Source organism: Cetorhinus maximus, chromosome 21 (assembly GCF_964194155.1).
Source record: "Cetorhinus maximus chromosome 21, sCetMax3.hap1.1, whole genome shotgun sequence".
Classification (NCBI taxonomy): Eukaryota; Metazoa; Chordata; class Chondrichthyes; order Lamniformes; family Cetorhinidae; genus Cetorhinus; species Cetorhinus maximus.
In genome coordinates, this window is record NC_135899.1 from 57,771,969 (window position 1) to 57,790,322 (window position 18,354).

Consider the following 18,354-nt stretch of genomic DNA (forward strand, 5'->3'; position numbering starts at 1 on the left):
TGGCTCAAGCTGAAGACTTAATTAACTTTGTTTCTTGTACATACTTCCATATCCTTCAGCATTGGAATGTGATATTCAATAGGTGTTCCTACATTACGGGCAGAATTTTTGGGTCGGTGGGTGGCCGGGATCGGAGGACCCTGGAGTAGCCAGGGAATGGACCGCTGACCACGATCGGCCACTGACCGGGATTTCACTCTGGCTGGCCAATTCACGGCCAACCAACATGAAAGGCTCAGCGCTGCCAGGGTGGTGGTGGGAGGAGGACGAGCACTGAAGTCAGCACGGGCGCAGGGGCAGCGCGGAAGGAAAGTCCCTGAAGGCAGAGAGCTGCATCAGGGAGCTGACGAATGTAAAATCAATAAAAACAGAATTTAAAATTGGGAAAAAATGTCCACTTGTCCGAATCTGACACCTCAATGTACCGATGATGAAAATTTTTTTTGAAACATTAAAATCTTTTTTTAACTAATTACAGAAACCTCATCCCGCCCTTGGATGAGGCTTTCTCAAAAATGCAAAGGCTGCCTGGTCGATTCATTCACCCGTCGACCATAACATTCAACAGGCAGCAAAAAATCGCCATCAACTGCGACTTTAATGGCCTTAATAGGCCTCTTAACTGTTAGCAAATCTACTGCTGGCTCTTGCGCACGCCCATTGACTGAAATATCACGCAAGTGCGCGATGACATCAGGACGCACGCCCGACGTCATCATGCGCTATTTCACGCTCGAGTGTGCCGGGCACGCACCCACACGCCAAGCGGAAAATTTTGCCAGAACCCAACAAAATTGAAAGTATAAACATAATATGAATTAGAAACGGCAAATATTCAACAATTAACAGCATAGTTATAACTTTATTTTCAAATTAAAATAATCAAAAATTGTATACTGGTTTTCACCCTGATGTATGATTAATACATTTTCTCAAGTGTTAGGTTGGCTCCTTGGTGTCAGTCTGAAGCTTGTGGATTCAAACTGAACTTCAGGATTTGAGCACATAACCTCAGCTGACAGTTCCGGGCTGCATTGTTGAAGGTGCCATATTTCAGAATAAAGGTCAAATCAGTGTGATCTAGTTGTTTGGATATCACTTTGTGCTATTTACAGAAAGCAGGGAAACTCTATTGTGTAAGTAAAATGCAAAAAAAAAAGCCCCACAGATCTCAAATAGGAACAGAAACACTCAACAGGTCAGTTATAAATAAACAAGCTAACAATCAGAATGTGGACCTTTCATTAGAACTGTAAAATATACAAATTGGAAGCTTTTTAGAAAAGAACAGGATAAAAGAAAGGGAACAATAGAAAAATCTGTGTATGCATGAGGGAGGAAATGGGTAATTCTACTTCCTCTTTTATATGTATGGTCCCTTTTGTTCTGTTTTTTAAACACGATTGATCAGCTTTTGTCCCAGTTCTGATGAAGGGTCCACAGCCTAAATGTTGACTTCTCTGTCCTCTTCTCTGTTCTGACAAACTTTCCAGCATTTTTGGGTTCTCCAGATGTCATGACCAGCAATTATCCATCATTGGATCAAGGAAAACCCAGACTTTTTTGATCATTTATCTCATTTTTTTGGTTTGGCATGGGGGCAGGGGGAGGAACGTGGTGCAGCTGTGAGCATATTAGCTGCTGTGTCGAGGAAGCAGCAGTGACTGCACTTCAGAAGTAATTTATCAGCTGTGTGACACCTTGGGTACCTGTAAAGCACCATAATATTTGAGGGCAATCCGACCCGGTCTGAGGGAAAATGGGGGAGCTGGTTATGTTAGGTCACTTTCTGTACAGCAGGAGAGGAATAGCGAGAGTGTGTTTTCTATTTGGTATTAATCTATCCCTCGCTCTGCAGGAGTGCGTTGGGGGATTTGTGAGAGTTGATATGTAAGATCTCCGGGAAAGAAAAACTTGCGGGAGGTGCAGACTGGTTAATAATTTCCCAGCTTAAGAGGGTCCATGCATCACATTCTCTGACTAGTAAATGAATTGCAGCTGCATAACCCACATATTTGTGGTTGGAGGAATCAAGTTGGAATGGTAGCAGTAGGAGCTTTATATTCTTATTTGCATTTCTGGTAGACTTTGTGGTAACTTCTGGTTAGATCCCAGGCAGTAAGAAAAAACTATTACCACCCTGTGAAAATAGCTATTAGACAAATGTTTGCATTATTTTCAAAAGATGCGTTTTACTCTTTTTCTTCATATCAGACACAAACAATGACATCAAACAAGCACAGAATGACCCCATACCCAGTTCACACCATTGAGAATTGTCAGTGTGTCGATGGCTAATTCTTAGTCAAGGTTTTTCTGCTGAGACTATATTATCGGAACATTCTTGTCATGAAAACATCCAACACTAGTTCCAAAAGAGAATGGCCTCGATATTAACAGGGAGGCAGGAAAGGTGCAGGGCAGCTCAGTGGTGGGTGATGAACCCAGCAAAGCCAGGGCTTAGGTCAGCATTTAAATACAGTAAAAGAGCACTCTGACATCTGGCAAGAGTGACAATGTGTCTGAAAGACAGGAGGAGGCCACAGCTGGAGATCCATGTTATCAGTCCCCAGCAGTCAGTGAACCGGTTGGAAGGCATCGGCAGCAGGGTGAACCTGTAACAATGACCGTGGAGGTTGTCCGCTCAAGTGATGTCCAAGGCCTCCTTTGGTGGTCCATAGCAGCTCTCTTTTCCCTACTCACCCACAGTGAAGCCTGAAATATAGCTTTAAAACTTGCCTTCATGCAGGCTATTAAAAGGGTTCCCTGATGAGGGGAACAGACACATGCCCCGTGTTGTTGGACCCAATCTGTATAATTACAGTAGGACCCTGCTTCCTTCCTGCATGTGTCCTACTCACCTACTCAAAAGAGCAGTTCAATATGTAGACATGTGGGATGGAAGTGGGATTACTGAGGGTTCGTGAGATGCTTTATTTTAACTACCCCTTGGCCTGGTTTCCATCAAAGGGGCAAAATGGATGCCAATGGGTCAGCATTTATTTTACAAAATCAACTTTTTGATAAAATATAAAGTATCCATGATTGTGTTGCTTATGCTGTCAATGTTAATGTTCAGAGAGACTAGGGCGTACTCATACAAGGATTACAAAATGTTACAAAGCAAATGGCATGTTGACTTTTATTCCAAGGGGATTGGAGTACAAAAATAAAGACATCCTGCGACAATTGTATGTGGCTTTGGGAAGACCACACCTGGAATGCTGTGTGAAGTTTTGGTCTTCATATTTAAGGAAGGATATACTTGTATTGGAGGCAGTACAACAAAGGTTCACTAGATTGGTCCCTGGGATGAGAGGGTTTTTTAATGATGAGTAAATGAGTCTATATTCTCTGGCATTTAGAAGAATGAGAGGTGATCTCATTGAAATATTCAAGGGGCTTGACAGGGTAGATGCTAAGATGTTGTTTGAGAAACCTAGAACAGGGGGTCACAGTTCCAGGATAAGGGCTGATTATTTAGCACTGGGATGAGAGAAATTTCTTCACTTAAAGGGTTGTGAATCTTTGAATTTGCTACCCTAGAGGGTTGTGGATATGCCACTATTGAATATATTTAAGGCTGAGATAGACAAATTTTTGGTCTCTCAGGGAATCAAAGGATAGGGGAAGCATTGGGAAAGTGAAGTTGAAGCCCAAGATCAGTCATGATCGTTCTGAATGGTGGTGCAGGATCAACTAGCCTTATGGTCTTCTGCTCCTATTTCTTGTGTTCTTATGTTTCTTCCTATTCACAACTTCTGTATTTTAAAAAAAATTTTCATGGGATGTGGGTGTCAGTGGCAAACTCCACCAGCTGCCATGGTGGGATTCATGTCCCCACAGCATTATCCTGGGCCTCTGGATTATGAGTCCAGTGACATTACCACTGCATCACCATTTCCCCTTGTGAGTGTGGGTAGTGAACATTGGGAAAACGTTTACTGGCATTCACTGCTTAATAACATTCATAGTTCACGATATGGAAGCAAGCAGTTTTTTTTTCTATTTTATGGGACGTGAGCATCGCTGGCAAGGCCAGCCTTTGTTGCCATCCCTAATTGCTCTTGAACTGAATAGCTTGCTGGGCCATTTCAGAGGGCAGTTAAGAGTCAGCCACATTGTTGTGGGTTTGAAGACACATGTAGGCCATACCAGGGAAGGACAGCAAATTTCCTTCCCTTGAGGGCATAAAAAGGCTTTTAATGATAATAGTTTCATGGTCACCATTACTAAAACTAGCTTTCATTTCCAGATTTTATTAATTGAATTTGAATTCCACCATCTGCCACAGTAGGATTTAAACCCATGTCCCTAAACTATTAGCCTGGGCCTTTAAATTACTCGTGCTATGACATTGCGACTACACTACCATCTCCCCTAGGGTAGGAGTGTAGAAAGGAAAGTGTTAATCTTCTTATGAGCAGGATATTTTATTAAACTGAAAAATAACTGAATGAAAAACATAGGCAAAGGGTTGTATTCGAATACATCAAGGACTCAGGTTAATCTTCAAATGATGTCATTTTAAGCGACGATGAGCAGATTGACTTTCAATTTCATGACACTGTTCAGTACAGAAGAACATTAATAACAGGAGTAGGCCATTCAGTTCCTCAAGCCTACTCTGCCATTCAATTAGAATGTAGCTGAAAGGCACCCTAACTCCATTTACTCACTTTGCCCCAAATCCATTTTTATCCTTTCCTAAGAAAAGTCCATCTATCTCAGTCTTGAAAACTTCAATGGGCCCAACTTCCACAGCCTTTGGTGAAGACAATGCCAGATTTCTGTTACCCTTAATGTGAAAAAAGATGGTTTGCCAATTTTGCTCCTGTTTAGCATTTTATTATCCTGGACTTTGCGGTAGAAATAATGGTATGGCCACCATCGCTCACATTATCAAGGAGTAAATCAGGATAGCAGCTTCCAGCATCTGCACATTTGCAGTTGAATGCAGAAAGTTACTATTCAATTTTCCCCACTCCTCCACAGGCTTCACTAAACAAGTATTTCACCGAGAGGCTCAGCATTCAAATATGAGAAGGACATGAAGTTGTGGTACCTACCCACTACACCCTCAAGAAACACGACAGAAAGGGTTAGGGCTTGCCCATTCAAGTGTAAATTATTTTTTTAATGATGTAACACATCTTAATTAATGGCAACGAACCTCCCTGTCACTGAAAATTTACTTTTACAAATGTGAACTCACAATCTTCTCAGTTTTAATTATAGTTGGATATTTAACAAAATATATTAAAAGAAAAATGATAAAACTTTTCTAAATTTTTCTTTCTTTCTCATATCTCTCTTTTAATCCCAGCTTTAATACCTTCTCTCTATTTTGCTTTCTCAACATGATTTTACATTGAATTAAATATTCTGACATATACTTTTTTGTTAAAACCCTGTGTGCGACAGTAAGGATTATTCAATCTGATTGGTTGAAGAAGCAGAATATTCCTTACTCTGCAAAACCAGGGCAGAATTTAATGTAGGCGATGGAGACATCTGTCCACTGGCTGGAGAGCCAGCGGGAGCCCCGCGTCGCCTCTTAGCGAGAAGTCCTGCCGCATGAAGTGCCTGCCAATCAGGCATTTAACTGGGCAGCAGTGGGCCTTCCCAGAGTCAAGGACCATGGGGGCAGAAGTTATGTCCTCCCAAGGTTGGTCGGCTGTGCAACCAAGACCTAGGATCGCCAAGGGATTCAGGCCACAGGTGGCAGGATGGGGACCGCAGGGTGGGGGTCATGGGGAGGGGTTCTGAAGCAAAGGCAGGGGATGGATCTCCGTGGGCCCACCCTTTCCAATGCTGGGTCCTATGATCAGGCACTGACTGCCTTTGAACCAGGGACCCTCCCCCTCCTCAGCCCCCCCGCCCCAGAAACCCATAAGCAACCCTCACAGGATTTGCTTTTTGGGGTTCCTGTATGATGAGTAACACTCCCACTCGATTAAATGCCCCCACCACGGGGGGAGTGCTTTAAATTCCGCCCACAAGTCCCAGATTCCCTATCGAGGGCACTGCACTGAATCAGTCTCCTGATTACCATGGCCTGAATCGTCTGGTCGGTGGGCGGGGGCAGGCCTCGCTCATCGACATATCAAATGATGTGCGGTGACATTGGGCATGCGTCCCGACGTCACTGCGCGTCATTCCAATCTTCAGCTTGGCGGGCGCACACCAGAGTCGGCTGTGTGCCCGCCGAACTGTCAAAGGCCTATTAAAGCCATTTAACAACCGCTTGAAACAATCGACAGGGCTGTCCATCCAACCTTAAGGTTGGGGGGCAGGCGAAGAGTCCAGGCGACCTTCGCATTTATCATGAAACCATGAGTCCACGGGCAGGATGACTTATAACTTAAATTTAAAAATTTTTAAAAATTCAATGATATGTGACACTGTCACATGAGGGGACACATATGAATATTTTTTTTTTCCTTATTTCAATTCTTCATAGTCAAAGTAATCACCCTGAGGCAGTGCCGTGCCTCAGGGAGATTTCTGCGCTCTTGCGCACGCATGCGCACGTAAGAACGCAAGCCCCGACCCTCCCTCCTCCCCTCCCCACCTGCTCAGCGCTACTGGGTGCACGTCACGCTGGGCAGGCCTTAATTGGCCCGCCCACGTAAAATGGCGGCGTGCAGCCGATCACGGGTGGCGATTGGCTGTTCGCCCGCCCAACGGGGAGAAAATTCTCCCTCATGATTAGCTGTGTAAAAGCCCATGTAAAGTCTGTGGACAACTGTAAACATAATGAATGGCAAGCACTGTTTTTTTTTTTAACCGCTGACCGCAAAATACAGGTTTTATGTCCCCTTATTCTTGATTTGTCCACCAGAGGAAATAGTTTCCCCATACCTAACCTGTCATTTTAAAAAACATTTTAAACACCTTTATCTGAGTAGCCTCCAATCCTCTCAATACCACTGTTATCTAATGAAAGCAAAATACTGCAAACACTAGAAATCTGACATAAAAACAAAAAATGCTCAAAAAACTCAGCAGGTCTGGCAGCATCTGTGGAGAGAGAAATAGAGTTCATGTTTCGAGTCTGTATGAAGAAGACTCATACGTACTCGAAACGTTAACTCTGTTCCATTGTTATCTGCATTCTGGTTCAGTTTTTCCTGTGTTCTTGTACCCAAAGGGTAAATTCCTCAACTTACAAAAGCAAATTACTATAAAAAGAGGAAATTCTGTTTTAATATTATGATTTTTAAAATAGCTAGTGTTAAATGAAGGCTATCATCCTTCATTAACTTTCAAAATAGCAGATAGGACACTGGCAGTTTCGGAGAATGGCAGATAGCTTTTGTTCAGAAATCAATGAAGATAAAGGTACTTTTGCTGGTGAGCAAACCCAGAAAATTTCTGCTTGAAAGCATAATTTTTAGTTCCTTTCAAGTGTCAAAATAAGGCAGCTCTTCTCTATCAGGTATGAACAGTTGCAAACCATTATCCTTTAATCTACCATGGTGATAAAACTGTTAACATTTGCTGCAAATAAATTATTTGAGCATCAAGGAAATAAAATCCTTACAACCCAGAGATTATTTTATGCTTTTTTTTTTGTTTTCTATTCACCTCACTTCAATTATTGAAGGAAGAATAAAAGCTCCAGAAGACAATGTATACCGACATGAATTCTATGGGGGTGGCATTGGGCTATGCTCGTATCAAACTGGCAGCCATTTTTTCACTGCGCCTGATCTGCTTTCCGCTGAAGCTCACAGAGCAATTGTTCAAACCTTTTGTCCGAGGCTCATTTTCTGTCTCACTGTTTGCTTTTACTTGGTCTGAAATTAAAACTCTCGGAAATATTTTCCAAGTCAATGGAAAATAAAAACTGGCACAGTGTATATATATAATAAGCTGATAATTTTGCACTGCTGGTGTTGTCTAATTTCATTACTGCCCCCCTTGTTTCAAACAATTTGCACTTTTTTTAAACAGATGATTCAGTTTGCTTACTGAGGAACTTTTATTGATTGTAATAATACCTGCTAATTTTCCTGTGCCTGTATGTTTGTACAATAATTGTGGATGATTTTAGCCTGTATGCGGTCTGACAATTTGGATTTTCTACCTTCTGAAGTGATAGATGGGAGTCACACACATTGCCCAGTAAGCAATGTACTGCAATTCAGCAACAGCAACTCTTTTTTATAGCACCTTAAACTGTAAAAAATCATCCCAAGGTACTTCGCAGTAGTGTAAATCAGAGATGGAGAAGTTTGGGGAAAGCATTCAGAGCAAGGCTGAGATAGCTGAAGGCACTGCCGCCAAGGGGGAAGCAAAGGGACTTGAGAGTGCACGAGAGGCGAGGGAAGGGCTGGAGAAGATTACAGCGATAAGGAGAGGTAAAGCTTTAAATTTGAGCTGTTGAAGGATTTGGAACCAAAGTAGTGCAGCAAGCACACTGGTGATGAATGAGTGGAACTTGGTGATGGATGGGATATGGGGAGCAGAGGTTTTCAATGAGCTGATGTTTATGGAGGATGAGAGGCTGACCAGGGAAGCACTGGAATGGTAATGCCCATGTCCTAACTTGCATCAAGTCCTGTTCACCCATCAAGCTTGTCTTCACTGACTTTTATTGACTCCAGGTTAAGCAGTGCCTGGATCTTAACTTTCACACCCTTATTTTCAAATATCTCCTGCAGCCCCACAACCAGATATCTGTTCCCCTCAAAATCTGGCTTCTGGAGCTTCTTCCATTTTAATTGTGCCACCATTGGTAACAGTGCTTTAGTTGCCTAGGCCCCAAGCCCTGGAATTTTTTTTTAGTTCTTTCATGGGATGTAGGCATTGCTGGCTGGGCCAGCAATAATTGCACATCCTTCATTGCCCTTGAGAAGGTGGTGGTGAGCTGCCTTATTGAACCACTGCAGTCCATGTGGTGTAGGTACACCCACATTGCTATTAGGCAGAGAGTTCCAAGATTTTGACCCAGCGACAGTGAAGGAATGACTTTGGAAGTTTCTGTCAAAGGACATATGGTGAGTTGCTGCATGCATCTTGTAGATGGTGCACACTGCTGCCATTCTGCATCAGTGGTGGAGGGAATGAATGTTTAATGTGGTGGATAGGGTGCCAATCAAGCAAGCTGCTTTGTCCTAGATGGTGTTGAGCTTCTTGAGTGTTGGTTTTTTAAATTCATTTTACGGGAAGTAGGTGTCGCCGAGTGGGCCAGCATTTATTGCCCATCCCTAATTACCCTTGAGAAGGTGTTGGTGAGTTGCCTTCTTGAACTGCTGCAGTCCATGTGGTGTATGTACACCCACATTGCTGTTAGTGAGGGAGTTCCAGGATATTGACCCAGCGACAGTGAAGGAGTGACGATATATTTCCAAGTCAGGATGGTGAGTATCTTGGAGGGAAACTTCCAGTTGGTGGTGTTCCCATGTATCTGCTGCACTCATCCAGGCAAGTGGAAAGTATTCCATCACACTCCTCACTATTGCCTTGTAGATGGTGGGCAGGCTTTGGGGAATCAGGAGGTGAGTTACTCACTGCAGGATTCCAGCCTCAGGTGACAAAGGCGTGGATGAGGGTTTCAGTCACAGATGATCAGAGATGTTAAAGTGTTTCAGGGAAGGAAGTGGGCATTCTTTGTGCTGGAGAGGATATGGGATGCCAGCTCAATTCTAGGTCAAATAGGATGTCAAGCTTGCAAACAGCCTGGTTTAGCTTGAAAACACCAGTGGGGGTGGAATAGAAGGAAATTGCACCAAATCCAGGACTGGATATCAGCAAAGCAATCTGACAACTCAGGGGCAATGGAGAGTAAAATCAAGTGAGGGGCACTCACACTGAGGTGGGCATCGCTGCGGAATTACATTGCAGGAGGATGTCAAAGGTTGCAAAAACGTAAAAACGTCAAGAAGGGTGAGGAAGAATAATGTACGACAGTCAGAGTCACAAATTTAACTTGTGTAATGATTAGGTCTATTTCAGTGGCTGGCATGGGCAGAAATCTTATTCGAGAGATTCAAATATGGCGTCTCAGAAAAGATGGGCACAGGTTTGGGAGACAACAACTTATCGAACGAGTTTCAAGAACAAAGGCAGGTTGAAGATAGGATCATTGTTTGCAAGGACCAAGAGGTCATGGGTGTTTTTTTGAGGAATTGAGTCATATCAATTTTGAAAAGGAAAGGGACAATATCTGAGAAGAGGGACCTACTTACAATGTCCAGGCCTGGAAGCCAAGAAGGGTATCTGAATGGTAACCACTTTAGTGGGAATGAGGTCAAGAGAGAAGGGCACGGGGCACATGGACAATATGACTTTGGAGAGAACTTGGGATACAAGGTGGGGGAATATGGATAAAATTTTAATAATTTTGGCGGTCCTGATCTATAGGAACTTAGTGAGATAGGCAAAAGATAGAGAGGAATCCAGCAGCAATAAAAACAGAAAATGCTGGAAAAACTTAGCAGGTCTGGCAGAATCTGTGGAGAGAGAAACAGAGTTAACATTTTGAATCGATATGACTTCTTCAGTGCTAAAGAGAAGTAGAAATTCCTGCATCATGCCACCACCAAACACATATTCCCTTCACCCCCTTGTCAGCATTCCATAGGGACCTTTCCCTCCAGGACACCCTGGTCCACTTCGCCATCAACCCCAACTCCTCATCCTTTTCCCACGGCACCTTCCCATGCGATCGCAGAAGGTGCAACACCTGCCCCTTTCCTTCCCCCCTCCTCACCGTCCAAGGGCCCAAACACTCCTTTCAAGTGAAGCAGCACTTCACTTTTACCTCCTTCAATTTGATCAACTGCATTTGCTGTTCACAATGTGGTCTCCTCTACATTGGGGAATCTAAATGCAGACTAGGTGAACGTTTTGCGAAACACCTTCGCTCAGTTCACAAGCATGACCCAGACCTCCCTGTCGCTTGCCATTTCAACACACCATCCTGCTCTCATGCCCACATGTCCGTCCTTGGCCTACTGCAATGTTCCAGTGAAGCCCAACGCAAACTGAAGGAACACCACCTCATCTTCCGATTAGGCACCTTACAGCCTTCCGGACTTAACATTGAGTTCAACAACTTCAGACCGTGAACTCTCTCCTCCATCTTTACCCCTTTTTCATCCAGCTTTTTTTATTTTACCAATTTTTTACTTTTTATTAATTTTATTTATTTATTTTTGTCCAATCCCCACCCCCATCCACAGGGCCATCTTTCATTTGTTTCTATGTTGTGCTTTCACAGAGCACTGACCCTTGTTCTGCGGTTGACAAATTCTGCTATCTTACCGTTATGCCACTATCAGCACTTTCTTTAGTCTTTAACACTACCATTAGTACTCCCTTTGTCTTGTGCCCATGACACCTTTGTTAATATCTCTTGAGGTCCCACCTATCCCTGACCTTTTTTGCTCTACCTGCTCCACCCCCTCTTCAACAGAATAATTCTTCTATTTCTGTATAGCTCTGAAGAAGAGTCACACGGACTCAAAACGTTAATGCTGTTTATATCTCCACAGTTGCTGCCAGATCTGCTGAGCTTTTCCAGTTTTTATTTCAGATTTCCAGCATCTGCAGTGTTTTGCTTTTATCTTCGAGGAATCCAGCAGAATTGTTTGACTAGGTCTATCCTATTTCATACAGAAGAGGCTTCATAAGTGACTTAGTCTGATTATGGCAGCTGTACTGTTGCAGGTCAGGAGCCAGAGAGTCCCAACTTGTGCTGTACTTAACCAAGGATTCAAATTTCTGATGGGCAGAGATAGGCTGTGTGGTGCCTCTAACACTGACTTTGCCATTATAGACTTAGGCTAGATGCCCTGAACTTGCCCATAGATTTACTCCAAGATACTCACATTGTTACTCACAGGCATTGGACCTGGGTTAAAAATCATTAACAGCAGAAGCTGTGTCAGGAAGCCCTCAAAATGTATTTAAAAGTAAACCTGCTGAACAATTAACACCCCACTCACCCACCCCACCTGCCACCCTCTATCAATCTCCACCAACACCCCCTCATCCTCCACCTACTGCCACCCTCCACTCCAACCAGCCCCCACCCTTCATCACGCCACCAACCTCCACCCCATCTCACCCCTCCCCCCACCCCCAACCCGGTCTCAACACATTCCTTTTCTGGTTCCCGAATCCAATGAAACAAAGGGCAGAATTTTTACAGGCCCCCACCAAGTGTTTGCGAGGCAGAGGAGGATTTGCCTGTAAAATTACCCAGGTGGCCTTCACCCCACTCTCCCTCATCCCCCAACCTGCCCTCAATTTTATGGGAGAGTGGACAGGGCCTGAGGCGGCCCACCTGCCCTCGCCCCAATTGAGGCATAATTTGGCCAAAAAATGGGCTTCCTCTCTCACCCCCATCGCGACACCCCCCAGCATTTACCTGCCTGCTGGCTCTGGGACTTCGACTTATTGGACTGCTTGTAATCCCAGTAGTGGCCACTGTTCTTCTGAGCATTAAATAGTTGAGGGGCAGCCAGCATCAGCAGATATACATTCCCTGACGACACTTTGGGTGGCGGGATAGAAAATCTATTAAATTCTGCCCAAAGTTCCTGGAGATTATGGTAGGTCATATAAACTTCTGACCCCATATAATTTGTCTAAAGATTTGCTATGGATGCCCAGGAGGGAGAGAAGGAACCACAAAGTGTAAATATCCATAATGATGCAAAGGAGAACTTTATGATCAAATGTCTTCCAGTGATTTCAATTGCGAGGATAAATATATTTTATTTTAATCTTAATTGTGGTGAGAAGAAGCTTTCTATCTAAAAATATAGATGTAGTTATAGAGAGCTCCATGTCTTGATGTATAACAAAATGTGAAAGCTTAAGCTTATATAACAATTGACTGCTATTAGTTTTATTTTGGGGATAGAATTTTAATTGCTTAAACTTGGAAAGCTCAGTATTTTTAACAATGGTCTAGTGTCATACTCAGGTAGTAATGTATTAATTTATTGGTAATGTAAATGTCATCATGTCATGTATGTTGAGGCAAAGATTAACTGACCATTTTAGAACGCTTTATGCCCCTTTAAATATGATCTTCATGATTAGATTCATTTTGTGCGTCCATGTCATTTTTTTCATTAACAGTGAAAAGCATTTATTTTCTCCTATATTCAAGTTTCTAACCTGCTGAAATTCCAAAGTAAGGAGAATTGTTTTTTTTTGCAACTCTCCAGTCACCTAGAACCAAGACAAAAACAAAATTACCTGGAAAAACTCAGCAGGTCTGGCAGCATCGGCAGAGAAGAAAAGAGTTGACGTTTCGAGTCCTCATGACCATTCAGCAGAACTGAGTGAAGTTAGGAGAGGGGTGAAATATAAGCTGGTTTAAGGTGGGGGGTGGGGGGAGAGAAGTTGGGGGGGGGGAGTTGTAGGGACAAGCAAGCAGTGATACAGATGATCAAAAGATGTTACAGACAAAGGAACAGGGAGGTGTTAAAGGTGGTGATATTATCTATGAGAATGTGCTAATTAAGGATGGATGGTACAGCTCTAGTGGGGGTGGGGTGGAAAGACTGACAGGGTATTATAGATTTTAAAATAATGGAAATAGGTGGGAAAAGAAAAATCTATATAAATTATTGGAAAAAACAAAAGGGAGGGGGAAGAAACGGAAATGGGGGTGGGGATGGGGGAGGGAGTTTAAGATCTAAAGTTGTTGAATTCAATATTCAGCCCAGAAGGCTGTAAAGTGCCTAGTCGGAAGATGAGGTGCTGTTCCTCCAGTTTGCGTTGAGCTTCACTGGAACAATGCAGCAAGCCAAGGACAGACATGTGGGCAAGAGAGCAGGGTGGAGTGTTAAAATGGCAAGCGACAGGGAGGTTTGGGTCTTTCTTGCGGACAGACCGCAGGTGTTCTGCAAAGCGGTCGCCCAGTTTGCGTTTGGTCTCTCCAATGTAGAGGAGACCACATTGGGAGCAACGAATGCAGTAGACTAAGTTAGAGGAAATGCAAGTGAAATGCTGCTTCACTTGAAAGGAGTGTTTGGGCCCTTGGACGGTGAGGAGAGAGGAAGTGAAGGGGCAGGTGTTGCATCTTCTGCGTGGGCATGGGGAGGTGCCATAGGTGGGGGTTGAGGAGTAGGGGGTGATGGAGGAGTGGACCAGGGTGTCCCTAGGACCAAGTCTTGAATCACCCAAATTGATGAGATAAAACTCTTTCCAATATCTTCAGGGGTCCTAAATAAAAAGTATTTGGGTAATCTTGGTTTGGTTCCTTGCAGACTTGGCTCAACCGCACAATCCAGTACATAATTTGAAGCTACTGAAAACAAATTGAGCAATCTAATTCAGCTGGCATATAAAAAAATACAGAGGAAGAAGTTTACTCTTTAGCCAAGGCATGTTTTTAGCAACAGTGAATAAACTACCTTGCTTATTACTAAGATTGATTTGATCTATTGATCAATAAGCCCATAGATAATGCACAGGAGTTACCTGACATAACTTATTGTGCTCTGCGTGCTGTACTACAACAACCTACTTTGCCCTATTTCTGATGATACAAAGGTAGAACAAGCTGCTATTCAACATCTTTCTTGTTGATAAATAGTTTTTTTAATTGTAGATAGCCTTTGTGAAAAATATGCTCACCCGACCCTTCTGTTGCCTTGTTCCAAGCCTGTGATGTAAAATTCATTGAAACTCTTCAAGTCATTTTAGCATGATGTTATTTTCCCAAAAATTGTACTTAAAATCTTCTGCTGTTTGTTCCATAGCACAGGTAGGAGAGTGATGGCAGGATGGCCCATTACAAAAGCATCCCTTTTTAAACAAAACATCACTGAGTAAACTGGGCTAAATTTAGCATGTAATTGTATTCTATGCTAAGTGTCAAGAGTTATCAGTTTTTCTTGCAGTATTATTAGCCTCAGATAACATTGTCATTTTATCTTAATTCAAAAGCAAATGCATTTAAGTGCAAATAGTTTTGAAAGAAGTTACTATTCACAAAGTCTTGTTCCATCTGGGTCAGCATCTTCTGTTCTTGTGTGATGCTACTTAATGATTATTTACAACTATTGTTTCATCAGGGTTTTGGAGACCCCTCGGGAGAATATTGGCTAGGAAATGAATTTGTTCACCTGCTTACCAGCCAGTCTCCTCATGTTCTACGCATTCAACTGAAGGACTGGAACGGAAATGAAGCATTTGCTGTCTTTGACCATTTCTTTCTGGGAAGTGAGGAGCAGAAGTATCAGTAAGTTAAATTTGAGAGATTTGAGTTGATTTGAAGAGTAGTATGCTACAAATCAGTGGAGGTGTGAATTGGGTTGCAAAACACTGAAATTAGGTTTTTTTGCTGGAAAAACAATTTCCCTGTGCCTTCCTGACCCCACACCATTTTCGTGTGATGTTTTGGTGGGTTGGGAAGGCTTTGGTGCAAAACACACACACACTTCTTCCAAGGTCAGGGCCCAACTATGAGGACCATTGAAAAATTGTATTTCCTCCTGCACACTATTTTCGTATGTTGGTGTGGGTTTTGAAAGCCCTAAAAAATTGCCCCTCCTTGGATGATTAGCGACCATGGGGGAGCTGTGCTGAGGAGTCAGGAACATTCTGAAAACTAAATCTAAAGTATTTTGACACCTTCAGATATCACTATTTGCTGTATTGTAATGTAGATGTGTTTCTAATGCAATGATTCATCATAAGGATCTATCCTGCAAAGTAAGATGAACCTTACATTGACCAGCATTGTGTAATTGTTATCATGCACTATAATACTTTTCAAATTGTCCAAAGTGCCATAATGGATTAAAATGTAAGCAAAAAAATGTCCTGTCAGCTTCTACAGTCATGCTTTCTGCTGTGACTTAAATTGACTGACAGCTCTAGCCGTTTAAAAAAATCTGCTTTTGAAAGTTGAAAAAAAAACTCCCTGCACCTGCTCCTTTCTATTAATTGACAGGCACTCTGGTTTGAAATTGAAATGTGATACCATTTTGTTCTGTCACTTTCAGGTAATGTAGCTTTAAGTTTTTATTTTACAGCTGTCACCATTATGAATGATTGGCTGGTTTTCAAAGGCTGTTAATGGCTTCAGCTCAGCAGGTGGTCTTTTGATCCAAGAATAATTGAAACTTTTAAGAGGCTGCAGTAACAGAATATGCCTTTGATGTGTTTTTTTGTTTGTTTAAAAATCTAATAGATACTAAAAGGATTACAATTGTCTTTGTACTGGAGTAGTTCTTTTCTAGTATCAATGATAGTGTGTTTGAATTCAGAGTTTTATTAGATTGTTAGGGGTTTTTCTAATGATATTAAAATAATTGCTATTGTTATTGCAATGTTATATGCTCCTGACCACGATACATAGTACATACTGTGTGAGTGGCTATTGGGGATACATCAGGGCCTGGATATGACATGGAAAATTTGAAGGGAATGGGGTGGTATAGAGTATTTGAGGAGGCATGGAGGTGGCATGAGGGGTATGGGGAGCATGGAGGGGCATGGGGGGGCATGGGGGAATGGTAGCATGTGATCTGAGGGGGCATGGGGTGGGTGGGGAGGGTGAAAGGGCTGAGGGGTGAGGTTTATGGGATATTTAAACAATGTTGGGATCCAGGCTGCTGTTTTGGAGAACCGAGGCTGGCATTCTAATTGGCCTGTCTCCGCATCCACACTCTTCAAGCACTCCATCATGTCTTGTGAAATGCGCTGCGAATCCGACCCCAATGTGAAAAGAAAAAAGTCCTGGGCAAAGTCACACATGGGTCGAATGTACATTTTGGAAGGGGCAAAATTGTGCAGGTCTGGTTTTCCCGAGCCCACACAAAGATTCAGTGTCCAACTGTTGGACAGACTCACTAGTTATGAATCTCAAATAATAACTTGCCAGGTATTATTTGTGTCTGATCACTTCATTGCAAAATGTATAACATTTTCCATATACAGTTTTATTCATAAAATACAAATCAAGTACGTGACCCATAACTACCTTTACTCACAATGGTATTTTAAAGCCCACTCTAATTCTTTAAGACTTGATTGAAACCAATTTTGCGTCACCTGTCCCAATGTCTCCTCTTTAGGCTCAATGTCAATTTTTGTCTGATTATGTCCCTGTGAAGTTTTTTGCTATGTTATAAGCATTGCATACATGCAAATTGATATTTATATTATAACAAGGACAGTCAGCATGGTTTTGTTAAGGGGAGGTCATGTCTGACCAATTTGATTTATTTTTTCAAAGAGGTGACCAGGTATATAGATGAGGGCAATGCATTTGACTTAGTCTACGTGGACTTCAGCAAGGCTTCTGTTAAGGTCCCGCATGGGAGACTGATAATGAAGGTAAGAGCCCATGGGATCCAAGGCAACTTGGCAAATTGGATCCAGAATTGGCTGAGTGGCACGATGCAGAGGGTGATGGTTGAAGGGTGTTTTTATGACTGGATGCCTGTGTCCAGTGAAGTTCCACAGGGATCGGTGTTGGATCCCTTGCTGTAGGAGTGTTGATCAGTAAGTTCGCGGATGACACAAAAATTGGTGGGGTGTTAAATAATGAGGAGGATAGCCTTAGATTACAGGAGGATATAGAAGGGCTGGTCAGATGGGCTGATCAGTGGCAAATGGAATTTAATCTGGATAAGTGTGAGATGATGCACTTGGGCAGGACAAACAAGGTCCGGGAATACACAATGAATGGTAGGACACTGGGAAGTACCGAGAGTCAGAGGGACCTTGGTGTACATGTCCACCAATCCCTTAAGGTAGCAGGACAGGTAGATAAGGAGGTTAAGAAGGCATATGGAATACTTGCCTTTATTAGCCAAGGCATGGAATATAACAGCAGGGAGGGTATGCTGGAACTGTATAAAACGCTGGTTAGGCCACAGCCAGAGTATTGCGTGCAGTTCTGGAATCCGCATTATAGGAAGGATGTGATTACACCAGAGAGAAATTTACCAGGATGTTGCCTGGGCTGGAGAGTTTTAGTTATGAGGAGAGATTGGATAGACTGGGGTTATTTTCCCTGGAGCAGAGGAGAAAAAGAGGGGACATGATTGAGGTGTATAAAGTTATGAGGGGCATAGATAGGGTAGACAGGAAGGAACTGCTCCCCTTGGTGGAGGGATCAATAACTAGGGGCATAGATTTAAGGTAAGGGGCAGGAGGTTTAGAGGGGATGTGAGGAAGAATTTTTTCACCCAGAGGGTGGTGGGAATCTGGAACTCACTGTCTGAAAGTGTGGTAGAGGCAGAAACCCTCATAACATTTAAGAAGTATTTGGATGTGCACTTGCAATGCCATGGCATACAAGGCTATGGGCCTAGTGCTGGAAAATGGGATTAGAATAGTTAGGTACTTGTTTGACCGGCACAAATTCAA

The 18,354-nt window shown here is 42.8% G+C and overlaps 1 protein-coding gene across 2 annotated transcripts in view; it reads left to right on the top strand.

The window, feature by feature from the left end:
• The window catches only part of LOC144695894 (angiopoietin-2-like), a 249,384-nt gene that overhangs the window by 166,569 nt on the left and 64,461 nt on the right, over nucleotides 1-18,354 (top strand). For both annotated transcript variants that reach the window (XM_078566970.1, XM_078566971.1), the window contains one exon: nucleotides 15,048-15,214. In XM_078566970.1, coding sequence (XP_078423096.1) covers nucleotides 15,048-15,214 — 167 coding nt within the window. The remainder of the gene's footprint in view (nucleotides 1-15,047; nucleotides 15,215-18,354) is intronic.